Source organism: Oncorhynchus clarkii, chromosome 27 (genome assembly GCF_045791955.1).
Source record: "Oncorhynchus clarkii lewisi isolate Uvic-CL-2024 chromosome 27, UVic_Ocla_1.0, whole genome shotgun sequence".
NCBI classification, from domain to species: Eukaryota; Metazoa; Chordata; class Actinopteri; order Salmoniformes; family Salmonidae; genus Oncorhynchus; species Oncorhynchus clarkii.
In genome coordinates, this window is record NC_092173.1 from 27,907,377 (window position 1) to 27,928,564 (window position 21,188).

The 21,188-nt window shown below is 42.5% G+C and overlaps 1 protein-coding gene across 1 annotated transcript in view; it reads right to left on the reverse strand.

Moving 5' to 3' along the window:
• Positions 1 to 9,282, reverse strand: part of LOC139386279 (solute carrier family 12 member 9-like) — a 58,937-nt gene extending 49,655 nt beyond the window's left edge. Inside the window, exon 1 of the mRNA XM_071131776.1 lies at positions 8,913 to 9,282. Within this exon, the coding sequence (XP_070987877.1) occupies positions 8,913 to 9,138 (226 nt within the window). The 5' untranslated portion in view covers positions 9,139 to 9,282. The remainder of the gene's footprint in view (positions 1 to 8,912) is intronic.
• Between the last annotated feature and the right edge of the window lie 11,906 nt (positions 9,283 to 21,188).

The window sequence follows — 21,188 nt, forward strand, 5'->3', positions numbered from 1 at the left end:
GAATGGGGATTGTATTTGTAAACATATCTTCGGAATATTTGTGATTACATTAGAGATACTGTTGTCATTATTGCCATCAGATATTGGACTTCGAGCTCTGCATCATGTGAACGTGATTAATGGCTCGAGACTGAAGTTATGGTGCGAGGCAATAAATCAATTTCTTCCAAGAGCTAGAACTACATTTTACTCCAAGTTAGTCCACTTCAAACTACTCTATTCCGCCAATAAGAAAATGGTTGTCTTACATATTATTTCACATTTATTATCATGACTATGACCGCCATAACAGTCCATATTCCCAATGGGTCCTGGGATGCACTCACTCCAGTAGGCCCTCTCCGCTAACCTACTTTTTCTCCATATCCTTGTGCTGTAACACATCAAGGGACTTTCCAAGTGGTACAAGGGTCATTCCACCAAGTGTAGCGTGGTAAAAAATGATTTGATTTCAACAAATTTCAGGATTGTCATAAAGAGCACTTTCAACGCGTTATTCCCATCTCAAGCAGTTAAAAACAAAAAATGCCTATAGTAAGTGCCAAGTTGAAGATTACAGGGTTGAAGATTTCACCTTAAATCATCCATAAATCCATCTGTGACAGGGGTAATCAAAGCATGATGTGTGTATCAGGGAGTAGCAACTGAACGCAGAATTGCTAAAACATTTCAAGCTTGTCTATCTATGTCAGGGTTGAAGTGTTCTGCTCAACCTGCTTCGTTTTCCACCAGAAAATGGCCAATGAGAATAGAACCAGCTCACCTGCTTTTACACTGTTTAAAAAGGAATAGGTTCACCATAATAAAACGAGAGTTTAGTTCATGTAACAGGGTTGACCTTAAAATGATGGACAGATGTAAATTAATCACTACCGAATAAAACATACAAGTTAAATAGGTTTCCATCGCATTTTCAATATTACTGATCTCATATTTTTTTTCTTTACATTACATATAGTGAGTACGCCACCTCCCGAATTGGCATGTGTTCTAACCAGGGGCATCACTGGGGACAGGGGGGACATGACACCCCACCCCCCCCCCACACACACACACACACATTTTGAATGAAATGATGAAACTGTAGATACTCAGACATTTTTTCAGCGCAATGTTTTTATTAGTCAGTATAGCAATGTAACTTTATTGATCTGTCAGTTTCCCTAGCTAATTCCCTACTTTTCACACTGACAAGGTATAAACAGCTCTACAGGCTTCACTGTTATGGTGCACAGTCAGTACACAAGACTATGCTCATCATGTCTTAGCAGGATCAGATGGTGACAGGTGTCCCTGCAGGGTCATACAGCCAGGGAAGACCAGTTTTCAGAGCTCAGGTGAATTTTGCAGTATATTATAACAATCAATCAGTGAATGGATACAAAGTTCCATCTTGAGTTGATGGGTAGGCTACAGTCTGGGATCTGGGAATAATGGTCATTTAAATTATTGAGCCATTATATTATCTAAGAATAGAATCAATGTATAAATGTACACCAAGCTAATTATTTGTACTGCTTCATCTGAGCAGGATCAGATGGTGACAGGGGTCTCATCAGTGTCAGGCAGCCAGGGAAGACCAGTCTGTGACTTCACTGAGGGGAACCTTTTTGCAGATGCAACACTTTATTCTCTCTTGTGCAGTAAACACTGGACAAGCCAGACGCTTCAAAGATTGAACCTATTGTAAGGCAGTCTGGCAAACCTCTAAAATTGATATACAAAATATATCAAGGGTTGATAGAGGCTTTTCCAGATGACAAAACATGTCAAACAAAAATGTGAGGAAGACCTGGGAGACTGATGATGATGGTGAATGGAAACAGATGTGTTTGAATGCTCCGTCATGTTCATATAATCTCAGACAGTTTTAGACCATCCATAGAACGTAGTATATGCCAACGAAACTAAATGTCATTCACTCAGAAATAGTATTATTCTGTTGGAGGAGTAAAGCACAAAACGGGACAAATATGCATATGTTGTGGTCTCATGAAGGCGGGCTGAATTCTGGCAAAGGTTATGTTCTTTTATCTCAGCATGTCTACAGATTGTCCCCGTTTTTGTTTGCTTGCAAACGTTGATACTGGAGATCGCTATCAGAAGAAACTGTGCAACCTTGCATTTATAGCAGCTAAGAAATGCATTGCCATTAATTGGAAGGTTGGTTGTCCTCCAACAATGTAACAATGGATGGCAGAAATGGCAGAAATATCAAGTTAAGTATCACTAGATTTGATTTATTACAAGATTAAGGGTATACTGTGCAACTTTCATGAGGTCTGGCTGCCTTATATGGAATACAGTACGACAAAAGGAGACTAGATGGAAAACATGCCCACTTCAAGGGAGATACCTATTTAGGCAATTTGTAGCTGCTGGACTGCTCAGTCCTGGCCCTGGGGGTCTGCCATACTGTTGGTTGTCGCTCTGGCATTGGCCTAACACATCTGGAACCAATAACGTATGTTTCACTAAGATCCTAAAGCTGAGTTGGGTCGCTGCAGGGCGGTGGTCCCATAGGGGCAGGATGGGGTGATTCCAGCTATATTGTGTGCAAGTAAAAATAGCTATACAGTACTAAACTCAGCAAAAAAAGAAAAATCCCTTTTTCAGGACCCTGTCATTCAAAGATAATTAAAAAAAAACTTGTGCCTCAGGCATGCTGCAAGGAGCCATGAGGACTGCAGATGTGGCCAGGGCAAGAAATTGCAATGTCCGTACTGCGAGACGCCTAAGTGATAGGAGAATTATGTTCTCCAGGTACATCACCATATTTAATTATATTACTCTCAGTCTGCAAACCAGAATTTGTAAGATCCTGGTAGAATGAAACAGACGGAGGCCCAGCTAAATAGTCAAAGGTTTATTCACGGAACGTTCTGAAGTCAAGAATACAAAATCAATTCATTTTATACCGACTTCTCACGCCCACACAAACATACGTACACATGTCCTGCTACGCACACACTGTCTGTCTCACTACCCAGCCGACAGAGATAGTGACTTTGTCCTTGAGACGTACTCCCCGTTCTCTCCCAAATCTCTAGTCAGGTCGGCACCAAGCTCAGACAGTCTGTTTAAAATACCAAAGGCATATTGTTTTACACTAATTCTGACTAGGACTACACATTTATTGATTATGATTTCATACATTCTAATCAATTCCATACAATTATGTTTCAGGGCGGAATATTCTAATCATTCAATTAACAGACAATTCTCACCTATCACTAAGACAGCGCTACAGGGAGCCAGGACAGACAACTGATCGTCCTCTCAGTGGCAGACCATGTGTAACAACGCCTGTACAGGATCAGTACATCCGAACATCACACCTGCGGGACAGGTACAGGATGGTAACAACTGCCTGAGTTACTCCAGGAACGCACAATCCCTCCATCAGTGCTCAGACTGTCCGTAATAGGCTGAGAGAGGCTGGACTGAGGTCTTGTAGGCCTGTTGTCTGATGAGGACCTGCCTTACATCACCGGCAACAACGTCACCTATGGGCACAAGCCCACTGTCGCTGGACCAGACAAGACACGCAAAAAGTGCTCTTCACTGATGAGTCACAGTTGTGTCTCACCAGGGGTGATGATCAGATTTGCGTTTATCGTCGAAGGAATGAGCATTACACCGAGGCCTGTACTCTGGAGCAGGATCGATCACAGCATCATCGGACTGAGCTTGTTGTCATTGCAGGCAATCTCAACTCTCCTATTCAGCATGTAAAATGCATGTTCAAAAGGATTCAGATCTGGTGATTGACTCAGCCAGTCAAGGATTTTCCACTTTTTGGCCATCAAAAACTCCTTCGTTGCTCTAGCAGTATGTTCAGGGTCATTGTCTTGTTGCATGATGAAGTGCCGTCGAATGAGTTGGTTTTATTTGGTTTTGCATTTCGTTTTATCTGAGCAGATAAAATATCTGTAGACTTCAGAATTCATTGTTCTACTTCTGTCTGCAGTCACATCATCGATGAAGACAAGTGAGCCTGTTCCACTGGCATCCATACAGGCCCAAGCCATAACACCCCCTCCACCATGTTTCACGGATGAGGTGGTATGCTTTGGATCATGGGCATGTCTTTTTTTCTCCACACTTTCCTCTTTCCATCACTCTGGTACATGTTCATCTCTGTCTCATCTGTCCACAACACTTTTCTCCAGAACTCTTGGGGCTCTTTTAGGTGCTTTTTAGCAAATGGTAATCTGGCTTATCAGTGGTTTGCATTAGAGGTTGACCGATTAATCGGAATGGACGATTAATTAGGGCCGATTTCAAGTTTTTTTTTTCTTTCTTTTTTTTTTTTTGTTTCTGATCTGTTGGGCTGTTGTCAGGGGGTTTTCTTCACCATAGAGAGTATTCTCCGGTCATCCATTACAGTCTACTGGCTCTTTTGACATAATTGAGTTCACCGGTTGTTTTTTTCTTGTTAATGATGAACCAAACTGTTGACTTGGGCATGTCCAGGGTTTTTGCAATGTTCCTGATTGATTTTCATTTCTAAGCCTTGTGACGGCCAGCTTAATTTGCATTGACACTGCTATCTTCCTCATGTTGTCACACCCCAACAACAACCTCCAAAGGCAATAGCATAGTCTAGAATCAATACTTTTCATCAACAGCTCTCCTGCATTCACTAACGGCACAAATTAATACACCTGCCTAACAACACACATCTGAAGCCAATTTAAAAAAAAAAACTTGTAGTACCTTAAAATGGGGGGACCATGTACAAAAAGGTGCTATCATTTCTAAACGGTTCATCCGATATGTATGAAAATACCCTCAAATTAAAGCGGAGTCTGCATGTCACCCTCATTGTTATTGTTTCCTTTCAAAGTCCTAGAGTACAGAACCAAAATAACAAAAAAAAGTCACTGTCCAATGAATTATGTAGATATTCCAATTATTATTTATCTGCTGTTTCCAGCTACAACAGTCATTTACAACATTAGCAATGTCTACACTGCATTTCTGATCAACTTGATCTTATTTTAATGCACAAAAAAAGTGATTTTCTTCCAAAAAACAAGGACATTTACTGACTTTAAAAAATATATAGTTGATATGGCTGACTTGCTTAAAACTTCTATGGGCTGAGATCCCGCTAACGGGATCGATATGACAACAGCCAGTGAAAGTGCAGGGCGCCAAATTCAAAACAACAGAAATCCCATAATTAAAATTCCTCAAAAATAGTAGTATTTCACACCATTTTAAAGATACACTTCTTGTTAATCCCACCAGTGTCTGATTTCAAATAGGCTTTACATCAAAAGCACCACAAACAATTATGTTAGGTCAGAGCCAAGTCACTTTTTTTCCAGCCAAAGAGAGTCGTCACAAAAAATCAGAAAGAGATCAAATTAATCACTAACCTTTGATGATCTTCATCAGATGACACTTATAGGACTTCATGTTACACAATACATATATGTTTTGTTCAATAAAGTTCATATTTGTATCAAAAAATCTCTGTATATATTGGCGCGTTGTGTTCAGTAGTTCCAAAAACATCCAGTGATTTTGCAGAGAGCCATATGAATTTACAGAAATATTCATTATAAATGTTGAGGAAAATACAAGTGTTATGCATGGAACTTTAGATACACTTCTCCTTAAGGCAACCGCTGTGTCAGATTTCAAAAAAGCTTTACGGAAAAAGCAAACCATGCTATAAATCTGAGTTCGGCGAACCAAACAAGCCAAAAAGATATCCGCCATATTGTGCAGTCAACATTAGTCAGAAATAGCATTATAAATATTCACTTGATGATCATCAAAATGCACTCCCAGGAATCTCAGTCCCACAATAAGTTTGTTTTGTTCGATAATGTCCATCATTTATGTCCAAATAGCTACTTTTGTTAGCACGTTTTGTCACGAAGCGCAAAGTCACGAAGCGCGTTCACTAAGAGCAGACGAAATGTAAAAAAGTTCCGTTACAGTCCGTAGAAACATGTCAAACGATGTATAGAATCAATCTTTAGGATGTTAACATAAATCTTCAATAATGTTCCAACCGGAGAATTCCTTTGTCTGTAGAATTGTGATGGTACGCAAGCTACCTCTCACGTGAACGAGCTCAAAGCATTCTGCCAGACCTCTGACTCATTCCCCTCTCATTCGCCCCCACTTTACAGTAGAAGCATCAAACTAGGTTCTAAAGACTGTTGACATCTAGTGGAAGCCATAGGAAGTGCAACATGACCAATATCCCACTGTATCTTCAATAGGGAATGAGTTGGAAAATGACCAACCTCAGATTTCCCACTTCCTGGATTTTATCTCAGGTTTTTGCCTGTCATATTAATTCTGTTATACTCACAGACATCATTCAAACAGTTTTAGAAACTTCAGAGTGTTCTATCCAAATATACTAATACTATGCATATATTAGCAACTGGGACTGAGTAGCAGGCAGTTTACTTTGGGCACCTTATTCAGCCAAGCTACTCAATACTGCCCCCTAGCCATAAGAAGTTAAACAAATGTGCTTTCTACTGACAATTGAGATGTCGTCCCCTTATGCCATAGTTTGTACAAGCGGATAAGAGGCTATTCGTAATTTTGATTAAGACATTAACGAGCAAGCTAGGACGGACGTAGTCAGTATAACTATTTGTTCAGCACTTTTGAAATGAACAGTGACAGAATTAAGAACATGGGCCATTCATACAGTGTACTCCCTGTACACCAGTCAGAACCATAGGATAAATAAAGAGGGCATATAAGCAGACAATGAAAGCTCTTACAACATTCAATGATTACATTTATCAAAAACAGATCATAGGCTACATGTTCACCACCAAGTCAGAACAGTAGGCAAAATTAAGAGGTGAAAAATAAACAAATTATTAGGGTGAGGCACATGGGCTACTAACATCTTACTACACAACATACACGTAGTATTACTTTCTTAGCTACAGAATGCATATATCCCTGGCATATTACAATTTATGCAGCAGCATACCAGACACTTTTGGAGTCATCTTGTTGTGCTGTGCTCACTTGAACAGGAAGGTGGCACAGCGGTCCTTCTTGGGCAAACGTTTTCATCAAAGTCTGGGATTCTCTGGATTTATGGTGCTTTCAAGACAACTGGGAACTCGAATATATAGAAAGGTTGAATCATGATGACGTCGCTGATCTTCAGGTCGTAGCTCTAGAAAGAGGCAGCGTTATGAATTTACAATTCCGAGTTGGATGAAAGTCCAAAATGTATTTTCCCAGTCGTAGCTTGTTTTTCCCCCCCGAGGTCCCAGTTGTCTTGAACTCGCTAAAATCAGATTTTGCAGTTCCAAGTTAACAGTTGTGTTGAGCTTGGCACAAATCATGCTTCATTGACAGCATGGCCAATGTTGAATGTTTATCATTTTAAACTAGGAAAAGAGAGAGTCTTGTTTTCACACACACCTGGTTTCAATTCCCTAATTACATGTTGTATATTTTCCCTCTGTTTCCCCCCCATGTCCTTGTCGGGAATTGTTAATTTAAGTTTCCTCCTGCTCGGTTTGCGCCCAGTGTAAGGCTCCTAGGCACCTGCCCAGAGGTAAGTTACAACCCTTACCCGTTACACAATGGCCCGTGGTTGCACCTGTCGGTGGGTTTCATAACCGATCTTCCACCTTCACAGGGTAACACCACGATCCTGGTCGTTGTGGATAGTTTTTCTAAGTCCTGTCGTCTCCTCCCTTTGCCCGGTCCCCCTACGGCCCTATGAACTGCGGAGGCCCTGTTTACTCACGTCTTCCGGCACTATGGGGTGCCTGAGGATATAGTGTCTGATCGGGGTCCCCAGTTCACGTCGAGGGTCTGGAGGGCGTTAATGGAACGTCTGGGCGTCTCGGTCAGCCTTACCTCAGGATTTAACCCCAGGAGTAACGGGCAGGTGGAGAGAGTTAACCAGGATGTGGGTATGTGTCTGAGGTCTTATTGCCAGGACCGGCCGGGGGAGTGGGCAGCGTTCGTGCCCTGGGCAGAGATGGCCCAGAACTCACTCCGCCACTAACCTCTCCCCCTTCCAGTGTGTATTGGGGTATCAGCCGGTTCTGGTGCCTTGGCATCAGAGTCATTTTTTTTATTTTTTATGCTAAAAATGTGGGGCTCAAAAGAGCCCTGAACGTCATGTCGCCACTGCAATCATTTAAGCATATTTAATAATGATCTCTTACCTAGATGACTATGGCCATTTTTGCTTACTTTTTGTTGTTCTAAATAGAGACGGCTAGGAGGGCCATATTAGATTGTGTAGAAATGCAAGGAAAATAGCTTCCGATGCCCCCCAAAATTAAGAGGACCCCCAAATTCCCAACCAAGTAATATTCCCCCACTTCTAAAACCAAAATTGGTATCTGCCCGCTTTTGGCTAGAGCGCACATATAGCCTACAAAATGACAAAAGACCGAGATTATTTTGTTAAAAGACAGCCAAACATCGACGATCAAATCACCAGAATAAGACCCTCAATATTTATAGAAAAGTCGCATTAAACTCATTACCTTGCACTTTCACCACCCTGTGAACTTCATAACTTTCTTAATCTGTAATCTAATCATTTCATTCATTTTACCAACACAAGAAGATCCCACTTTGTCTATTGTATTTTTTTTATCGACATTTGGAAAGTTTACCGAAAAAAACTGTTCCCATCAGGCCTGTATTTTTATTCAAGAATGTTGAAAAAATATATATTTAACGTTAACATATTTTTCCCACATTCTGGCTTGTAGAGGTCGTGAGAGTTAACTTTCCTGATTCCCACTTAAATTTATGCTCGATGTAGAATTCGATAGAATTCAAAGTCGGGTTTCCAGGCAACAACTGGCTCAAATTTACCAACATGGGCCTAAAATAAAGCTATGTTGTGGACACTATCATAAATAACCGTAGGCTATACTCACCAATTCGTAGGAAGACCACCACGCTGAACATAGACAGTAAGGTGGGTATCACCACCCCAAAGAATGTGGAGAGTTTTTTGGGACGACTGAGGTGCGCCGACTTCAGTCTGGAAAAAGCCAGGGACTGCGACACAGTCTCCCCAGACAGACATGCATGATGCTCCCCCGACTGCTCATTGACGCTTGTGGAGAGACGATAGTGCAGGAGCGGTGTCCTCTCCGACATGGCGAAGCTGCTGTTGGCTACTAGGACTAGCCAGAACTTCAGAACACCCTGCCACCAATTGTTTCGGCTTTATCAACTAAGCTAGTTTCTAGAGTTCACTCCCAAACGTAGAAGCAAAAATCAGTTCGCGTGACTTTACTAAGACATGATTTTCTCAATAATGTAACCAGACGCTGGACAACATTGTCACGGGCCAATCGTTGAAGTCTGAATGTTAATCAATAAAGTGATATAGAATGCCTACCTCGACATTATAAATACATGTTCTCCTCGTGTGGCCTAACTCCACTCGAACTCAGAGACAGCACTATCTTGTCGTGGGCCTACATTAAAAACCACACATTTTCGTAAAAGTTGTCTTTAGCGTTACCATTATTGCCACTTTCCAACAATCTGTGAGCGTTGTGAACCCAGCGACATCTAGGTCATGTAATCATACAGCACATTTTCAAAATAAAAGTTATTAAGCAACCTAATTTAGCAGGGGTAAAAGAAACGCCTGAGCGGAGTTCCCACGTTTGGTTTTCACGGGAAAGGGAACCTAGGTTGAAGGTATTGTATCCCTGAAAATCAGATGCACCAGGTTGTTTCCAATGCCAGAAAACCAGATGCATCCAATGCCAATGACGCTAAGGGTGAATTTAAAATTGCTTAAACATACATTTATCCAAAATACAAACAATATATTATTGAAATCAAATAACAAACTTCGGCCCCTTCTGTCTCTCTCTCTCTTTCCCGGACCTGCTGTCTTGACCTCTGAATACATAGCTATGAAAAGCCAACTGACATTGACTTCTGAAGTCTTGAACTGTTGCACCCTCTAAATAGTTTTTTCATTTTAGCTCTACACATCACATTTCTACTGTACCATTTAAACTACAGAAGTTGTCAGCCCTGTACATCTGCTTAGTATTGTACTTTTAAAACTATAAAAGTTGTTGTTTTGGAATGCTCAGACCCTCTACTAATGGGATCCTGTGTCATACTGTGAAGATTTGTGACATTGGGGCATTTTTTAGAGAGCTGTAAATAAGGCCTTGTGTCATTGAGGTATTCTTTAAAGAGCTGTACATAAGGCCTTGTGTCATTGAGGTATTCTTTAAAGAGCTGTAAATAAGGCCTTGTGTCATTGAGGTATTCTTTAAAGAGCTGTAAATAAGGCCTTGTGTCATTGAGGTATTCTTTAAAGAGCTGTAAATAAGGCCTGTGTGTATTCTTTAAAGAGCTGTAAATAAGGCCTTGTGTCATTGGGGTATTTTTTAGAGAGATTTGTAAATAAGGCCTTGTGTCATTGAGGTATTCTTTAAAGAGCTGTAAATAAGGCCTGTGTCATTGAGGTATTCTTTAAAGAGCTGTACATAAGGCCTTGTGTCATTGAGGTATTCTTTAAAGAGCTGTAAATAAGGCCTTGTGTCATTGAGGTATTCTTTAAAGAGCTGTAAATAAGGCCTTGTGTCATTGAGGTATTCTTTAAAGAGCTGTAAATAAGGCCTTGTGTCATTGAGGTATTCTTTAAAGAGCTGTAAATAAGGCCTTGTGTCATTGGGGTATTTTTTAGAGAGATTTGTAAATAAGGCCTTGGGTTATTGGGGTATTTTTTACAGAGATTTGTAAATAAGGCCTTGGGTTATTGGGGTATTTTTTACAGAGATTTGTAAATAAGGCCTTGGGTTATTGGGGTATTTTTTAGAGAGATTTGTAAATAAGGCCTTGGGTTATTGGGGTATTTTTTAGAGAGATTTGTTTAAAAAAATTTTTAAAAAGGCCTTGGGTTATTGGGGTATTTTTTGGGGTCAGCGGTCACAGTAGCTTTCTGCTGAAAAATAGACACTTGCGGTAAACTTCATGGTATGAAACTGGATCTTATTAGTAGAGAGTCTGATGATTCTGAAATGCCCCCCTTTTATGCTGACGACGTCTATAGTTTAAAATAAATGTTATAGAATCAAACATCTGTTGATCAATCGATCAAATGTATTTCATAATGCCCTTTTACGTCAGCAGTTGTTACAAAGTGCTTTACAGATACCGAGCCTAAACCCCCAAAGAGCAAGCAATGAAGAGGCAGAAGCACAGTGGCTTGGAAAACAACCATAGAGGCAGGAACCTAGGAAGAAACCTAGACACCAGACTCTATGTTGTTTGTGTTTTCAATAAATGCATGGAACTTTAAACTATATGTTTTTTTAAATTGTTAAATCAGAAAAGCATTCTTTAACAGTCAAGTAACCTTTTTTCAGGGGGGATTTTTTATTAGAAAATGGCCTTATGGTGATAGCGTGTGTGATGCTGGCCTTGCTCAAGAGAGTCAAATCACCATACATCCTGGGTAAATGCTGACTGACTGTTCTACAAAGTAGTTATTTATGATGCAAGGTGATTTGTATATCAGTCAATCGGCAATGTCGAACAAGCCATTGTTCAAGTAAATGGAGAACTTTTATTTTGAAGCTATTTGGGACACGTTGATGTCGCATATTGGCGCTGATTTCACGGAGCTCATTCCGTTGACTAGATTTATCATGTGACGCCAGTATTTTCTAGTTTGTCATCTGCTCGTATGAGCCAGCCCAATTGTCCAATCAACTCTCTCCAACTTGTCAAAGCATTTTGGTTTAAAATATTACATTGTGACAATCTCCGTGTCTTACTTTCTTATTACTGGAAACTGCATCGAAACGAAAGTTGACACCTGTTTACACTCAACAAGTGACATTGTATCCTTGGAATAAATTAGCCTACAGTAATTATGTTGCTGTTGGCTAATCCTTCTATCTGACGTTACCATGGAATCGCAACCTAAAAACTGCTAAATAAATCACTGAGTCCAGCACTAATACCAAAAGTCCACACTCTTTCATTAGATTTAATCTTATACGGATGTAGTCTATAAATAGAAACCATTTGTCAATTTGTTATAACATTCCATGTAACAGGCTACATCATGCATATTGAAAATACAGAAATAATAAGCAAATCATATTTCAATATAAAATGTGACGTAGCCAAACATGTTTTTCCGACACTTGAATATCAATCATATAGAATACAACACACACACTCTTTCTCCTTCGCTTGACCTTTTTATTCAGTCTTTTGGCTCAACTTTTTCCAAACCAGCCATTCTTCAAAAGTATGCATTTGATAAATATTCCTCTTCCATTCTTCCAACCAGTTTAGTAATCGATTTTAACCAACTATATTTCCACCATGGATGTTTTTTCCCTCCTGACATGGCTGTGAAAAACATGACATAATAGGCTACCTTTACTCTGTGGATATTCCCATTTGAGAAAATAATGTAGCAAGTCTTCTTCCAATTTGGCACAGAGGCACTTTAAAGTGGGGCCAACAGTCTTTAGAATTGTCTCATCTAATAAAGAGCATAGGTCCAGTCTCTGTGGACTTTGCCTCACTGATAGTGCCTGCTTCTAATAGAGAGCCATTAATGGCATCTTTTTGTGGATCTAACTCCGCCATGGCTCGCTGGCCAAAGCCTATGGGGAAATGAATGGGGGTTTTGGAGTAATGCTGAAAATAAGGATTTTGATAAGCACAGGTTGGGGAGATTGTATGCATTTTGTTCTATGAGATCATCTTCATCAGCTAATGTCACTTTTTGTGAAATTTGAAGCATTTATGTAAGCAGCAAAGCAAGCACAGAAAGACATCATAATTCATAAAGGCAGTGTTAACTGATATTATCTTACAGAACAAAAAATATAAGATCTCCTAAAGCTGTCATAACCGCATTTTTTCAACATTCATTTCCCCTATTGGAATGGCTGAACCAACCAGAGGAAACTCATTTCCAGTTTTTAGGACTACACGCTGGCGAGCTCTATAGAAGCCAGTTGTAGCCTACTCAGATCCCACCTACTCCTCAACGGGTACCACACCATGTCGTGCTGTATATCACCAGCAGAGGACTCTGTAACTCCATCAATAAATCCAGGTGGTAGCAAAACACTGCGGTGTAGTAAAGAGATCTCCACCAGGGAGTGCCCTAGATTCTTCATCCTGTTCAGCATTGATAAGGGAGAGAGAAGAAATCCCAGGTTATCATCACTGTCCCAAGCAGCTGTCTCTGAGGTCCAGGGAGAGCCACTCCAGCTTCCCCCGGAGCAGCTTGCCGTACAGCTACAGCACCTGGTTCAGACTCTGGCTCTGCTGGCTGGGACAGCCTGGGTCTGGATCTGTCAAGTCATCCTGTGGACCAGCAGACAAACAGTCAAGTATTTGTGGAGAAAGAAAGAAAGAAAGAATGAAAGAAAGAAAGAGAGAGAGAGAGAGAGAGAGAGAGAGAGAGAGAGAGAGAGAGAGAGAGAGATGGCATGAATGAAAGCTAGAGAGTGAGTGTGCATGTGTGTGTATGTCTCTGTCGGTATGTGCTTACGTGTGTGTGTGTCTTACCGTGATGTCCAGGTTGGTGACTATGTGCAGGTAGTTTGTTATTCCATGCTCCAGTCTCTCCAGCTGAGTTTGGTCTGTGTCCTCACTCTCCAACAACACCCCCAAACCCCTCTCACCTCAGCATGCTTCTCCTGCAGCTAGGGAGGCACACACACATGCACGCACGCACAAACAATCGATTTGTAACTTTATGACTTTGTGTTATATTAAAATTTAGATTTAAGTTTACATATTTCTGATGCCAGGATGAACCACTGTGAGCAACCCCTATTACTCTCTTCGGCCTGCACTGTCATCTGAGTCCCCTATTCCACCATGCTCTGACGAGCACCGAAGTGGACTCCCAACTGCGGTTATGGTTTTCTTTCTATGGAGTAGGGAGCAATATCAAGCAATCAAATTAATTTATAAAACCCTTTTTTACATCAGTCGATGTCACAAAGTGCTATATAGAAACCCAGCCTAAAACCCCAAACAGCAAGCAATGCAGATGTAGAAGCGCGGTGGCTAGGAAAAACTTCCTATAAAGGCAGGAACCTAGGATGAAACTTAGAGAGGAACCAGGCTCTGAAGGGTGGCCTTCAGAGCCTGGATGGAGATTATAACAGTACATGGCCAAGATGTTCAAACGTTCATAGATGACCAGCAGGGTCAAATAATAATAATCACAACATTATATAAGGTAGCATTGTTTAAAGTGGCTAGTGATATATTTACATCATTTCCCATCAATTCCCATTATTAAAGTGGCTGGAGTTGAGTCAGTGTCAGTGTGTGTGTTGGCAGCAGCCACTCAGTGTTAGTGGTGGCTGTTTAACAGTCTGATGGCCTTGAGATAGAAGCTGTTTTTCAGTCTCTCGGTCCCAGCTTTGATGCACCTGTACTGACCTCACCTTCTGGATGATAGCGGGGTGAACAGGCAGTGGCTCGGGTGGTTGATGTCCTTGATGATCTTTATGGCCTTCCTGTGACATCGGGTGGTGTAGGTGTCCTGGAGGGCAGGTAGTTTGCCCCGGTGATGCGTTGTGCAGACCACACTACCCTCTGGAGAGCCTTACGGTTGAGGGCGGTGCAGTTGCCATACCAGGCGGTGATACAGCCCGCCAGGATGCTCTCGATTGTGCATCTGTAGAAGTTTGTGAGTGCTTTTGGTGACAAGCCGAATTTCTTGTGGTTGTAGAGGTCAGCACCTCAGGAGTAAATGTCAGTTGGCTTTTCATAGCGATCATTCAGAGTTAGAGACAACAGGTGCGGTAGAGAGAGAGAGAAAGTCGAAAACAGCAGGTCCGGGACAAGGTAGCACGTCCTTGTCCCGGACCTGCTGTTTAAACAACCCGGGGCTGCATTATCCACTTAGCCTGATGTGGCCCCGGGTTGTTTAAACACCCTCGTGCCTTGGTGCGTCTTTCTCGAGTTGAATTCTCTCAGCAGTTCTATGGAGTAGAGCAGGACTCTCCAGCTTATCAGCTTTACGAAGGCCGCCCTTCAGGACCGAGATACTCCCATGACCTGCAATACTTGATTGTTACGAGTAGGCCACTTGCCCCCGGGCCCCTACTGGGAAGCAAAAAAAGGTGGCCCTGTCGACTCCCGGCAGCTTGTTTATGATTGATGGAGCAACAGGGAGGTAGTGTGCAATCTTTTCAGATTTAGCCACCTCGAGGGTGTCAAAGGAGACTTTGTATCGCACCATAATATCAACCACCAAATCTGCACAGCTTTTCACAAATATCAAGTCAGGTTTCCTAAGTCTCTCATTCAGCATGGAGATATGCATCTCCTTGATAAAATTCCATCTGTTGCTTTCAGCTTCTGTTACTAATAGTTCACACACCTTGTTTTGCCTATTTATGTGGGCTCCTTGGATCAACAGCCATTGACCCAGGATGTGTGAACAAGATTCATACGTGTCAGGACAGCACCTGCAAGAAGAATCCATCTCCGGCGAGCATCCGGGTGGGATAAACGATGGCCCTCAACTTAAGCCCATCAATGTACTGACCGTGCATGAATTCACTGAAGAGGGATTAGCAAGTCAAGTTTTGTTGGTCTTGTCATTGCCAAAGGCCTGCATCCCCATACCTTGAGTTACCAGGCTGATCCATTTCCGCATTTCCCCCTGCCTCCAATCACAGGGATTGGGCACTGCAGCGTCACTAAACCAGTTGTGTTGTTGTCATGGGAGGGAATCTTTGTGTTGCTCCCACAATCTGTCAATCAACTGTGCTGTGATTTATCCTCCGGGTGCACTCATCTGCTGAGTGCCACAGCCGGTGGATCTTTCTGGCCTGAATCGTTGGAATCTGGCGGGCCAACTTCACGATGCCAGGCCTACCGTCTCAGTGTTTCTCATACAGCAACCCGTTACAGGTGAGAAGTGTAGACATTGCTTCACCATAGTTCCTTTCCTTCTATCTGTAAGGGAGTGTGAAATTATTGATGGTGCACCACTTGCTATAAGACTAAAGAAAATATCAAATAGTTACAATTACAACTACAGTTAATTTATTAGTTCTTAAACTTACAAGGCAATATAATCCTGGAGACAGTAGATGTTTTACAAAACAAATACGACTTATTTAGATATAACCAGGGTAAAGCAATTGAATGAACAGGATGATTGTGATTGCAAAATTATGTACTAATGTGGTAGGCTACAGAATCAGAGTCCCAAACAGGGAATGGAGATTACAGGGCCTAAAATCAAACAGTCGTTCTTGATACTTCAGAACGAAACAAGGCCAGGCTTAAAGAAATATACGTAGGAATAATAGAAGTAACAGATAACGGATTTAGAGCTAGAAGGCGCCAATAGAGATGGTTGCCCCGCTTCAGGTCCTTCGTTTCTTTATGCATTACTTCTTACATTGTTTGCCCAGAAAATCTCAAGTGTTATTACATACAGCCAGGAAGAACTACTGGATATAAAAGTGATGTCAACTTAACAACATTATGGAATATGATTTTTCTGAATCGAATCCTTTGTTCGGACCTGGGATCTTATCCCAGAGGCCGACCCAAAACAACGAGGTCGCCGAAGGAGAGGCAGACGGAGCGGCCTACTGGTCAGACTAAGAAGGCGAGCACACCATCCACCGCTTCTGAGCATATTACTTGCCAATGTCAAATCTCTAGATAACAAGGTGAACGAAATTAGGGCACGAGTTGCCTTCCAGAGAGACATCAGAGATTGTAACATTATTTGTTTCACGGAAACATGGCTCACTCGGGATATGTTGTCAGAGTCGGTACAGCCACCCGGTTTCTTCATGCATTGCACCGACAGAACCAAACATCTCTCTGGTAAGAAGAAGAGTGAGGGTGTGTGCCTTATGATTAACGACAAATGGTGTAATCACAACAACATACAGGAACTCAAGTCCTTTTGTTCGCCTGACCTAGAATTCCTTACAATCAAATGCCGACTGCATTATCAACCGTGTATTTCCCGCCCCTAAGCAGAAACCTTGTCGGCCCTGAAAGAACTTCACTGGACTCTATGTAAACTGGAAACCATACATCCTGAGGCTGCATTTATTGTAGCTGGGGATTTTAACAAAGCTAACCTGAGAACAAGACTTCCTAAAATCTATCAGCATATCGAATGCACGACACAAGCTGGTTGCATTCTGGATCATTGCTACTCTAACTTCCGCGATGCATACAAAGCCCTCCTCCGCCCTGCCTTTGGAATATCTGACCATGACACCATTTTGTTGCTCCCAGCCTATAGACTGAAACTAAAACAGGAAACTCCTGTGCTCAGGTACAGTGGGGCAAAAAAGTATTTAGTCAGCCACCAATTGTGCAAGTTCTCCCACTTAAAAAGATGAGAGAGACCTGTAATTTTCATCATAGGTACACTTCAACTATGACAGACAAAATGAGAAAAAAATCCTGAAAATCACATTGTAGGATTTTTAAGGAATTTATATGCAAATTATGGTGGAAAATAAGTATTTGGTAATCTACAAACAAGCACAGACCTGTAACTTCTTCTTTAAGAGGCTCCTCTGTCCTCCACTCGTTACCTGTATTGATGGCACCTGTTTGAACAATGGCCACTCCAATACCTTGTCTTTGTTGTCCTTAAGCCATTTTGCCACAACTTTGGAAGTATGCTTGGGGTCATTGTCCATTTGGAAGACCCATTTGCGAGCAAGCTTTAACTTCCTGACTGATGTCTTGAGATGTTGCTTCAATACATCCACATAATTTTCTTTCCTCATGATGCCATCTATTTTGTGAAGTGCACCAGTCCCTCCTGCAGCAAAGCACCCCCACAACATGGTGCTTCACGGTTGGGATGGTGTTCTTTGGCTTGCATGCCTCCCCTTTTTTCCCCCAAACATAACGATGGTCATTATGGCCAAACAGTTCTATTTTTGTTTCATCAGACCAGAGGACATTTCTCCAAAAAGTACGATCTTTGTCCCCATGTGCAGTTGCAAACCGTAGTCTGGCCTTTTTATGGCGGTTTTGGAGCAGTGGCTTCTTCCTTGCTGAGCGGCCATTCAGGTTAAGTTGATATAGGACTCATTTTACTGTGGATATAGATACTTTTGTACCTGTTTCCTCCAGCATCTTCACAAGGTCCTTTGCTGTTGTTCTGGGATTGATTTTCACTTTTCGCACCAAAGTACTTTCATCTCTAGGAGACAGAACGCTTCTCCTTCCTGAGCGGTGTGACGGCTGCGCGGTCCCATGGTGTTTATACTTGCGGAACATTGTTTGTACAGATGAACGTGGTACCTTCAGGAGTTTGTAAATTGCTCCCAAGGATGAACCAGACTTGCGGAGGTCTACAGTTCTTTTCTGGGGTTTTTCTGAGAGAGAGAGACAGTCCGGGACAAGAGAGTCCGGGACAAGGTAACACGTTCAGTGAACAGGTCAGGGTTCCATAGCTGCAGGCAGGACAGTTGAAACTGGAGCAACAGCACAACCAGGTGGACTGGGGACAGTCAGGAGTTATCAGGCCAGGTAGTCCTGAGGCATGGTCCTAGGACACAGGTCCTCCGGGAGGGGAGGAAAAGAGAGAGAGAATTAGAGGGAGCATTCTTAAATTCACACATGACACCAGATAAGACAGGAGAATTTCACCAGATATAACAGACTGACCCTAGCCCCTCGGCACATAGACTATTGCAGCATAGATCCTGGAGGCTGAGACGGAGGAGGGGTCAGAGGACACTGTGGCCCCGCTCCGACAATATCCCCGGGCCAACCAGGCAGGATATAACCCCACCCACTTTGCCAAAGCACAACCCCCACATCACTAGAGGGATATCAACAGACCACCAGCTTACTATCCTGAGACAAGGCTGAGTACAGCCCACAAAGATCTCCTCCATGCATGAGCCCGAGGGGGCACAAGACCGGACAGGAAGATCACATCAGTGATTCAACCCATTCAAGTATAGCTCAAAAAAGCCTGGCACAACGTGATGCACCCCTCCTAGGGATGACATGGTAGACCAATATTAAGCAAGTTTCTCAGCCCCGTAATAGGGTCAGTGGCAGAGAATCCCGTTGGTGAGAGGAGAGCCGGCTAGGCAGGGACAGCAAGCACAGTTCGTCATTCCAGTGACTTGCTGTTCACCTTCGCACACCTGGGCCAGACTACACCTACTGAGGAGCTGAGTCTTCAGTCAAAACGTAAGGTCGAGACCGAGACTGCATTTCTCACATGGATGGGCAGACAATTCCATAACAACTGAGCTCTATAGGCGAAAGCCCTGCCTCCAGCTGTTTGCTTAGAAATTCTAGGGACTATTGTGAGGCCTGCGTCTTGTGACTGTAGCATACGTGTAGGTATGTACAGCAGCACCAAATCGGACAGATAGGCAGGACAAGTCCATGTAAGGCTTTGTAGGTTAGCAGTAAAACCTTGAAATCAGCCCTTGCCTTAACAGGAAGCCAGTGCAGAAAGGCTAGCACTGGAGTAATATCATCAACTAGAAGTGTGAGATGAGCAGAAGAGGGATGGATGACTCCTGCTGGGAGCATGCTATGAGTGGCCCACTCTTCCTTTGTTTCCAGGCCAATGAAGAGCGCTCCTTGTGTATTCTCATTGTATTTGACGTCTGGCGTGGATGTGTAAATTCAACGCTCCTCTGCACATCTATTTTGTTCAGGTCGATCCCCTTTAGGTTGCCATGGTCAGCCTTGTAGATGAGCCTCGGGACAGCGAAGGAGTTCAACATCTTGATCTTCCATATCCAATCATAAAGTAGCCCGATCAGTTCCAGCTTAACAATGCCGGCCCACGTGTTCACTTGCATTCCAAGATATTTTTTGGATTCTTCATGCAGGATCAAGTGCAAGTCCTCTCCGTTCAGTTTCCATGCTGAACAACCATTCACCTTGAACGAGCACTTGCCTGTGCTATCATAGTATTTTTCAATAAAGACACTGTGGCATTTTTTGGGTTGAACTCTCAAGACATTAAAGTGGTAGTCTGGCGGCCTCTCGAACCTTCTCCAGGGACATAGCATTCGAGTGTCTGGATCAAAGTATCGGATCACCTTGCTGAACACTGACGGACATGTCAATCATCGAGGATTTCACTCCATTGGCAATGACCCTTGTTGTGTTTTTATCATAGGTGCTTCCGATCAGTACCGTGATGTGCCGGTCGAGGCTCCTTTAACCTAGAACACCCAGAAGATGCTTGTGAGTCAAAAGCCTTTGCAAAATCCCATTGAAGGTTGATGAAGGGCTCCTGTCACCAGTCACATCGAGAACAAGTGAGCCAACTTCTCTCCTCTGAGGTCCCAACTTAATAGACTTTAATAGACTGACCCTCTACAAGCAAGAGTCCAAGAGTGAGGGAGACACAATATGGGGACAGTGAGGTAGTCAGGTGAAGGTGATACGTTTGGCATTCCATTTCTTTACTAAAATATCCCTCTTAAATAGAAAATCATTTGACTCTAAAGTCAACAAATATCTGAAACGTTATGTTGGCAACTGCATGTTATGGCAAATACTAGATCGAGAAATAGAGACAAACAAACAAAATGAAATAACGCGACCATAGACCAAGTAGCTGCTGACTCGACTAGAGTGAGATTAGAAACACTACTAACAGAATTTCGCACTGGCGATGAGAAACTATCTAGGCAGTTGAAGAACATATCTGATGATGTCAAACAAATCTTAACTGATATGACTGAACTGGGCAAACATGTTGAGGAGGACGAAACCACACCAAAGTGTTCAATCTTGGTTTCATCAGACCAGAGAATCTTGTTTCTCATGGTCTGAGTCCTTTACGTGCCTTTTGACAAACTCCAAGCGGCCTGTCATGTACCTTTTACTGAGGAGTGCCTTCCATCTGGCCCCTCTACCATAAAGGCCTGATTGGTGGAGTGCTCCAGAGATGGTTGTCCTTCTGGAAGGTTATCCCATCTCCACAGAGGAACTCTGGAGCTTTGTCAGAGTGACAATCAGGTTCTTGGTCATCTCCCTGACCAAGGCCCTTCTTCCACAATTGCTCAGTTTGGCCAGGCGGACAGCTCTATGAAGAGTTTTGATGGTTCAAAACTTCTTCCATTAAGGGATTAAGGAATGATGGAGGCCAGTGTGTTCTTGGGGATCTTCAATGCAACTTGGAATGCAATTTAATACCCATT